This window comes from Lithohypha guttulata (assembly GCF_036872675.1).
Source record: "Lithohypha guttulata strain CCFEE 5908 chromosome Unknown scaffold_12, whole genome shotgun sequence".
Lineage (NCBI taxonomy): Eukaryota > Fungi > Ascomycota > Eurotiomycetes > Chaetothyriales > Trichomeriaceae > Lithohypha > Lithohypha guttulata.
In genome coordinates this window covers 38816-47771 of record NW_027042761.1, presented here as the reverse complement: position 1 = coordinate 47771, position 8956 = coordinate 38816, and the positions used below count along the sequence as shown (strand labels likewise).

General features: G+C 51.8%; 3 protein-coding genes across 3 annotated transcripts; 2 read left to right on the top strand and 1 right to left on the bottom strand.

Annotated features, from left to right (window-relative positions):
- LTR64_008725 (uncharacterized protein) lies at positions 1 to 504 on the top strand (the record flags this gene model as incomplete). The annotated part of the gene is made up of 1 exon (XM_064903034.1): positions 1 to 504. One exon carries the CDS (start codon positions 1 to 3, stop codon positions 502 to 504), a length of 504 nt encoding a protein of 167 aa, XP_064750543.1.
- Positions 505 to 2913: 2409 nt separating this feature from the next.
- On the top strand, positions 2914 to 3843 carry LTR64_008724 (uncharacterized protein; the record flags this gene model as incomplete). Its single annotated transcript, XM_064903033.1, has 1 exon — positions 2914 to 3843. The coding sequence occupies one exon, from the start codon at positions 2914 to 2916 to the stop codon at positions 3841 to 3843; it is 930 nt and encodes a 309-aa protein (XP_064750542.1).
- Positions 3844 to 4196: 353 nt separating this feature from the next.
- Positions 4197 to 5526, bottom strand: LTR64_008723 (uncharacterized protein; the record flags this gene model as incomplete). Its single annotated transcript, XM_064903032.1, has 2 exons — positions 4197 to 5398; positions 5457 to 5526. 2 exons carry the CDS (start codon positions 5524 to 5526, stop codon positions 4197 to 4199), a joined length of 1272 nt encoding a protein of 423 aa, XP_064750541.1.
- Positions 5527 to 8956: the final 3430 nt, after the last annotated feature.

The following is an 8956-nucleotide window of genomic DNA, read 5'->3' as shown; positions in this document are numbered from 1 at the left end:
ATGGGGGGAGAATTTCCCAGACCTGTGCGATGGCGTCAGATACAGTGTCACAGCCTCAGTGTGGACTTCGTCGAGGACTGTACTGAGAAGGTCGAGCGCGCTACCAACCACATCTACAATGCTGGGTGCGAAGAAGAAGAAGGGGAGGACGAAATCTACGACGGGTCTTCTAACGAGACATCTGTACATGAGAGCGATATCGACTTCATTGACGATGACGATGACGATGACGATGACGATGGTGATGATGATGAAGAAGATGGACGCTCGGATGAAGCCTCTTCAACGTATGAGCTGGCTTCGTCATCTCAAAGTGAATCTAGTGGCTGGTCGACCGACAGTGAGATTGATCTTGGCCTACCGATTGTTGCTGCCGCGTCCGATGAGCAAGATATACAGTTTGCTCGTAGACAATCTCGCCCCAGACTCACAAAAGCCCTAAAGTCTCTGGCGATCACCAGCGATAGCGACGCAAACGATATAGACACATCAAAGAATTTGTAATGGGGTCAAAAAGAATTCGATGCAGCATCAAGGATACGAGTTGTGTTTCCATGTACCTGAAGTGTTGTTGTAAGTGTTTTTTGCCGTGCGATGCTTGATGTCTTTTTGAGTGTGATTTTGAGTGTGATTTTGGGTGTGGTTTAGGGTGTGGTTTTGGATGTGGTTTTGGATGTGGTTTTGGGTGTGGTTTCCGGTATGTACTTTCCTACGTCCTGTAGTACGTTCCTAGTTGAGCCTGCAAGCACTTCTTTCCACTAAACCCCCGTCGCAGGGCTTCAGCACAGAATTCACGTATGTATGCGTTCTTTTACGTTTCAAGGTATTTCGGCACGTGCGACTACTTTGCTGTGATGTAGCTGAACTTTGAGCGTCACACAAGAATGCCAGGTGGTGACCAAGCCAATGATCATACCATGAGCTACTATAGGACGAACCACATGGACACAGCTCAGCGAACGAGTCGACGCGTCGCAAGGTCTGTCTAGCCTTCATCATCCACGCGCCATCCCACTTGGAGAAACTGCGTAACGTGGATTCGCAGTGGATCCATGCTTCCACAGCCACAGCCGACACTCCGTTTGCAATTGCAACCTCGAGCGTGTCAACGAACTTGTAGAAAATATCGCGCTGGCCCTCGGCGTCGAGCTCGCGGTACAAGTGCCGTTGCAGATAGTGGGAGAATGGCCGAGCCGAGGTGCGCGTTGAACAATCGATAGACACGAGAAATCCACCTGCGGTTGTAAGACAGGCATGGAGGCAGCCCGAGGGGATGAACACGGCTTGTGTTGAGTCAGTCTCTACAATAATGCCACCTTCAAGATCACAACCAATGCGTGCTAACCGCGTGGATTGGCTCAACTCGGCTTCGAGCAACTGGAGGTTGTGACATGTCGGTGGAAACATGAGCCAGATCTTGCGGCACCGGTGCATGGTGGCTGACAGTGCGTCCATACCGTAGTCTACAGACCGCCGTTAGGGATCAACTTCCAGGTGGAGGTGGTCTTACCAATGTGAAGATCCACCACGGAGTAGGTGGGTGTAACGTTGATTACCATTCGGGCTTCGTTGTGAACAGGAATGTGTTTCTCGAGCGCAGAGCAAGACGTGAAAGTCTGTCGGAGATGACTCGCATCGGAGCCGATGATCGTTGTGGCGTTGTGAGGATTCGGTTCGGCGAGTTGACTGAACGCAGCGGCTGCTTGTGATCTGTCCACTTGCGCCCCGCGTTGAAAAACACGTGGATCTTGAACATCTTAGTGTGACAGGAGACGCCACTGAGGACAGGACTTACTCTTGCTTTTCCAGACCGCTTCGAAGACTTCGTGAAAGCCAGGAGGGGGACCTCCCCAACAATCTTCTGCCGGAACCAGCACCGGAACTGTGCAAGTACTCGCTTTCCAGAGAGACTGTGTGGTCGCTTTGAGGTGGTGAAGATGTTCCAACTGCATTCGATCGAGGTTTGCCGGCAGCGCGTGAACAAAGGTTGGCTCCGACTGCAATGTGTGAAGGATTTTTCCGACTGTGCTGCGAGCAGAAGATCTTGAAGTGTTTGGACTCGAGTCTCTCACATGTAAAACAGGCTGCAGGATCGGAACCGCATGATTGCTTGCCAGGCCTGGTTCGTGTTAACATAAGCTCAATATACGGAAGAGTACTGACATGCATCGATCCGTGACCCATACTCCTGGCTCAACGCGATCAAGAGACCATGCTTTTGCAGCTCCTGATTCTGTGACTTGATGGTCTCAATGATCTGACACATCTCTTTCTTGAGCGTGTGGCACAAGAGGTCCCGTGCAAATGCGGCGCTGAAAAGCAAGAAAGCCTCGCGAGATATCAGGAGGCATTGTTTCCAGGCTTTTTGTATTCGTGGGGGTGTTTTGCTACATGACGAGATGTGACTGAGCTCGGTCAGGGCGTGATCCAGGTTCTTTCGTTGACCATCTCGAATACGAGTCTGATTCAGGAAGTGTAGCAGCACTTGAGACAAACAGCGTGGTTGAGTCATCGACTTGAAAAATGAGTGTGGCATGCGAGAAGGGTGAACGACCACGGAGGTAAACTGCAAGACAAACGCGATCACGTGTAAGCCGTCCACCGTCAGGCACAGTGGCTTAGGCGCCAAACTTAGGTGGGCCACAGACGTCTGACATACAGTCACGGTGACATTTAACGTCATTGGAGAAGCTGCAGTGACTGTGATACTACGGGCGCTACAGGCTAGCTTAGGCGCCCTCTACTAGGCATGTCGTGCTCTCTCATATTCTTTGTTAGCTTCATTACATTGTTCTTGGCCAATTTCACTTACTGTAAATTCATGTTACGGAGTTGCAGGTGCCCATTTCCGACCAACATTATTTTCACCACACAGGGCCATAAACAAGAGCCTCATTGCACATTGGTGGTAGAATGGGTCATTTCAGGCACATCAATGCAAGAAAATCAAAACCAAGGTCGGCTTCGCACCATGGCACTGCATCTCCTGTAAGAGGTGACCGCTCCAATGGTTCTAAAGGGAAGCGGCGTCCAGATGCCAACCGGACAAACCAAGCCAAGGCGTCGACAAATGTTCAGCCGCGTACTCACATGAGTGCTGATAGTGTGCCTTCCGAAGTGCATTCACCGAATTCTTTGGACCAGCCCTCTTCGACCACGACCCGCGTTACGCTCGATAAGCTTGAGAGCGGTGAAGAAGAAGGGACTGCTCATGGTGAGAAGCAGCAGCAGGTAGAGGAAGAGACAGCGGCAGAGGCAGAGGCAGAGGAAGAGACAGAAGAAGAGACAGAAGGAGAGACAGAAGGAGAGACAGAAGAAGAGACAGAAGAAGAGACAGAAGAAGAGCCAGAGGTAGAGACAGAAGAAGAAGAAGAGACAGAGGCAGTCAGAGATTATTTCGACCTGACATACGCCCCGCACACAAGAAAATACGTGATGGTGTCGAAGACTGAAGAGTATCCTCGGTGGCAAGATCTGGCATCTGTCTCGATGTGTACGTTGAAGAAGCAGCAGATCCGTACCGGTGCCTATGTGGACATTCGAATGCAAGCATCCGGTGAAGAAGCAGCATATGCCAAAGTCAAAGACATCCGTGTCCTTGCACCGAAACGCTGGCTGCTTCTGCTCGCATGGTTGTACTTCAAGAACGACTACTATTACGAGAGCAATCATTTGCAAATCTTGTTGTGGGACACCGTCGATGCTGTTCTTCGTCCTGACAAGATTGCCCTTCGGTCCCACGTCATCTATGACGTTTGTAGCTCGGGCAAGCTGTTGTCGAAACCGGCAGACCTCCAGAAGTGGCAAGCACGGGAGCAACCATTACACGTAGCAACTTCCTAGAAATTTGTCGACCTACCACGTTGCAAATGGACCTATCTCCACTGCTCATAGTGCTCGAAGACTACTACAGGCCCTTTCGCGAGCAATAAGACGACCCTCCTCTTTACCACTGGCCATTCTCGTATTGCCGGCGCCCTGCGATTCCATCCTTCCGTTGGCCAACATCACGTCAGGATGGAACAAATGGTGGTGCTCAGAAGGACTTCAATCTACATGCATCTATCTGGTTGGGTTGGCAATCACTTCCCGACCAGCGGGTATGCCATTGACACGTGTCTAGACCTTTTGACACTCCATCACACACGAGTGTTACATGATCCTACTCTACGATCTTGTAGTCTTCTTGGTGGTCTTCAGCCCATGTTGAACGCTGCGAAGGCAACATCGAACATCTTCTTTTCCTTTGGACTCAAATCCCCCTGAATTTTGCGCTGCTGCTTGAAGCCCATGAGAAACATCTCTCGCTTCTCCAACTCGGTCAGCTCACCCTCGTCCCCACCAACACTCTCAGTCCCGCTGTCGTTTTCGGGTGTAGGCAGAACGGTTTGGACACGTTTTCTTGGCCCGCTCGTCTGCTTCAAGCTCGTCGATCCCACGCGATCAGCAGCTTGCTTACCCTCGATCGTCGGCAGCGGTCGGTCCGGGTCGTTGGCCTGCTCACTGAGCACCGACGGAGACTCGCTCGTCGCTCGCCGTGGTACCACCGTGGGTTCGCGGTCGAACTCTTCATACAAGACGGAGCCTTCTCGCTGATCTTGCACGACATTCTCTTCGTACCATGAGATGAAACGATCTGCCTGGCGCCTGGCATCTCGGTAGAGGTCCTGCTCACGGGCAATGTGATTCTTGCCGAAGGCACTGCGATACTTACTGCCCAACTCCCAGCTGCTGACCACACCCGATGACTGTTCCCTTCCTACCACCTCGTTGATGGGTCTCGTGAACTTCACCCAGACGTAGGTAGTTGGGTATGCTGGAAGTCGTCTGCCCTTGTTCAGGTACTCACGTCGCTCACGAGCACTATCAAGTCCCTTCTTGACCATTTTGGGGTTCAGGGATTCCACGGCGCGCAAGGGATTCTGTCTCTCGTCGAAGTCCCAGAGCACACCCAGAACACCTTGGATGTCTTTCTTCCCAAACTTCTTGCCGGCCTTGACCTTGTCTGCCATGTCGATGGGTTGGTCCAATGTTCGCGCATATGCGTTCGCGATGTTGGGTAGCTCTTCTTCCTTGGTACCATCTTTCAGTCGTAAGTTGCTACTCATGACGAACCAGGGGTACCGTCGTGGTCCGTAGCGATTGACATACAGAGTGCGACGGGCCGTGCTGATTTTGGCAATGGTCTGACATCCAGCACCTGGAAACGGGTCATTTGCGCCACTGCTGTCGTCCAGCAACTCCGGTTCACTTCCATCGTCTGGTGGCCCGGACTTTGTCTTCGCAGGATTACCTTTCTGGTCTTTGCTTGCGTCCGAGGTTGTCGCCTGGTGCGTCTCTGGCACAGATCCAGGCTGGTCATCTGACGCACTCGGTTTTCTCTCCTCATCGTCCGATTCTGCCACGATACCGTCAGTGCTTGTAACGATCCAACGTTTGAGCCTTCATTAACTTACCGTCTCGACTTCTCTTCGCTCCTGTCCTGCTCGCCTGGGAATATTCCATGGTGGAGCCACTATCAGACATCGTGGACTTGGAATGGCAGAATGGACGATACGGTCAAGATCATCTCGATACGCAGCCATTCAAGGTATTTCTAGCTTCTCTCGCCTTGAACTAGACTTGCGGCAGCAGAAAGTTATGGCCACCAGAGATGGTGGCCATCAAATTGTGTGGGTCAAGTCTGCTAGTGTTGGGAGTCGAACGCTGGACCTCAATTGGTGGTTAAGACAACAACACGGCGTCTACGCTCATACTATTTGGGTTCTATGCTGCCTGTTTTTCCTAGATCTGCTCGTTGCAGGAAGTATATCTCAGCAGAAGCGGTTGAGGAGATGACCTGCATTTGACGGCTGCGAACATGGCTTGCGGTTATCACAACCACACTCACCAGAGCCTCACGTCATTCACTTACAGCCCAGCATCCTTCAGCCCCAGTACAGCGTTCAATACCACCTCAGCATTATCTTCTGTGGTAAGTTCAACCATCATCGTCGAGCCTCCACGTCTCGACAACGAATCTTGGGTGGGGACAGGAAGATGCAACTGCCACGGTGCCAGCGTTACGACATGGACCTCAACTCGAACTATTAACTTGTCTTCACTGGTATCGACCATAGACACTGGCGCAAACACGACCCGCAACAATACCCTGCCATGGGCATCGCCAACACTCACTCCGATCGCCAGCTATGTATCCGGAGCCGCCAGGTCTCGCGGTGCTGATTGGGGTCACATCCTGTCCGCTCTTGTGTGCATATTATGCTTGGTCAGATGCCTGCGGCATCGAGAGTAATTGGTCACATGCACGTTGTTGAAGGAAGATTGCGATGCAAATCAAAACGATTGTGCATTAGGTAGAAGGTCAATAGTATATACAAATAGATAAACATTATTCAGTCGTCGATCATGTACGTGGAGTGCAATGGTCGTATCAGATACTCGAGCGTCAATTGACCAGTGTATCGCCAGTAGCGCGGTGCCATTCAGAAAGGGTCCGGTGAAGGACTGTCGGCTTCAGATACAAGGGAAGCGGTCGCGCTCTGATACAGGTTCGGTGTTGTCTGTCTAGAGTGTTGGACAGCTGCCGCTCGCTTTGCGGTTGTCGGCGTGTGGAGCTGACCCACGGTAAAGGTGGGTGAAATCATGTGTCTAGTCTGAGTCGAAGGTCCGGCAATGTCACCGTGCATGGTCAGTGGAACACTTTCTGTTCCTTCAGGTGATGCCTCTGATCCTCTAGTCGGGTCGAATGTCCTGAGTTCATCGTACCTCGAGTGTCCTGTAGGCGCCATGTGGTTCGAGGCAAAGTTGACCATTGCTCTCGGTCGCCCTGGGTATGTACGAGCAGGTGATGCACGCACGGCAGGTAGAGGTGGAGTGGTTCCATAAGGTTCCTGCCGCGTTCTAAGCAAGTCCGACGAGAAAGTTGGTTGTGGTTTTGGTGGTGGAGGAGGTGGTGGTGTTGGTACTTGTGGTCTAGAAATCGAAGCCAGTGACCTTTTCCCCCGTACATCTGTAGTCACAGGTGACGATATAGACACCTCTTTGACCGACGTTGGGTAGTGAGAATTTGAAAGTGCTAGTTCGCTATCAATTTGATGGTTTCGCCGGAGCCATAATGCATAAAATCTATATGCTTGCGAGACCAGGATGTAAAGGCCGGTGAGGACTGCGAAGACGATCAATGCTGCTGTCACCAGTGCCTGGGTTCGTTCATCCACCATCACAAACAGTCTGTCGAGTTAACGTACAACGAAGTCGGAAATTCAGAGAGCTGTGGTTGTCAATGTCTGGAATAGGCCTTGGTCCTGTCCTGCGAACTCGTGGTGCTACAGAAACGAATGGTAAAGATGTTCTTATCTACTAAATGGACTAAGTCTGGAAGCGCCAGATGCTCTATCGTGATTCGACGATTTTAAGCTCGCGTCACTACTTTAGGCCAAATCGCGGCACTGCACAAGTGCATGCAGGTCGTGAGGCACAGTGTGAGCACTAGGTGTTCTCCATGTTTCATCTGGCGCGCAGGCCATGACGCAACCTGGTAATAGCCTCGCGGCGCAATGCTCCGGGCATGCAACAACTTTAAATTCGCCCGAGGTTGCATGGATATCTAGAGCAATGTAGGACAACGTACCAAGACCACCCCACACACGACCATGGCAACGCGTGGATGCCTTCGGAATTGTGCAAAGTCTGTTCCTTTGACCCTGCACTGCCAATGGACTAATAGCTGAGCTTCCAGGAGCGCACCTGAACGGTAGTGTTTGCGACTGTACATTTTCACGTTTCATTCCCGGCGGCAACGATTTCAGGCACTTCCATGATCGGTAATAGTGGTCGACATGATCTGCTGCCACCTCTTCCAGCCGCTGGTCGACGGTTGATGGTACGTAACGAACACTTGATTTTGCGTTGACGACATGATGCACACGCTGTCACGTAGAGATGTGCCAGCATCTCTAGCTGGGTCTCGATTTCTCGAGCCATGTCGAGCAATTTCGTCTCGGGGATAGCTGCGACATCCACACCGTCTTTTGGAAGCAGTGTATCGTCATCATGGTGTGGTAAGGCGTTGATGCGCTGCAAGCAGTCGTTTCCCTTCAATCGACACAAGCTCAAGATATTGTACAGCCTTTGACCCGTGCTTGACTGTAGGAATGGCTCCCTTTCTGGGGCCTGCTTCGGGCAGCGATATCCTCCACGTCGACAGGCAAAACACGATGCAGCATCGAAGGTCGATGGCTGCATAAACAGTTGACAACTGCTGCATTGTAGTCGAACACTCTGCATAAAATCGGTCCGTTCCGGGTCCGTGCACTTGCGATAATGCAGGACAAAATCTGTCTGAGTCAGTGAAACAGCAATCAACGTTGGTAGGGCAAGTCTTGCTATGATATTCATCAAAGAGACGGTACATCCACTGAGGCGATAAGATCGTCATGATCGCGCTCACCGATGGCCTCGACAGCATGGCATCGAAAGCACTTCGCACTTGAGCGTCTGTACTGGCTTCGAACTGCCGCCAGTTCAACGCCACAATCGCAGAGACGAACGGGCTGCCCGTGGCCTCTTCGATTTGTAGTAAACGTGCCCCGTCACGGACCATACGAGCCACCTCCCGCACGTCAGCTCGACAATGGAAGGCGTGCCGGGCAAACAATTCCATGCTGTCCGTCCTATGTTCACGCGTCCAGGCATTGTAGTGGTGAGCGACGTGCTGTGCTGCGAACACGGTCCGGAAGATCTGGCTCAGGCATGTGAGGTTAAATTGATACCTCAGTCCAAAATCGTGAAGGCGGATATCATCAGGAGCAGGTTCAGTCGGAAGACCTGTCACGTGGAGCTCGGGTTCTGGCGTCGCCAAAAGGAAGTAGGTCAAAACATAGAAACCGTGTAACAGACACTGTGTGTTCACAGTATCTCCTTGGCTCGCCATGTCACCACTGGGAACATCGGT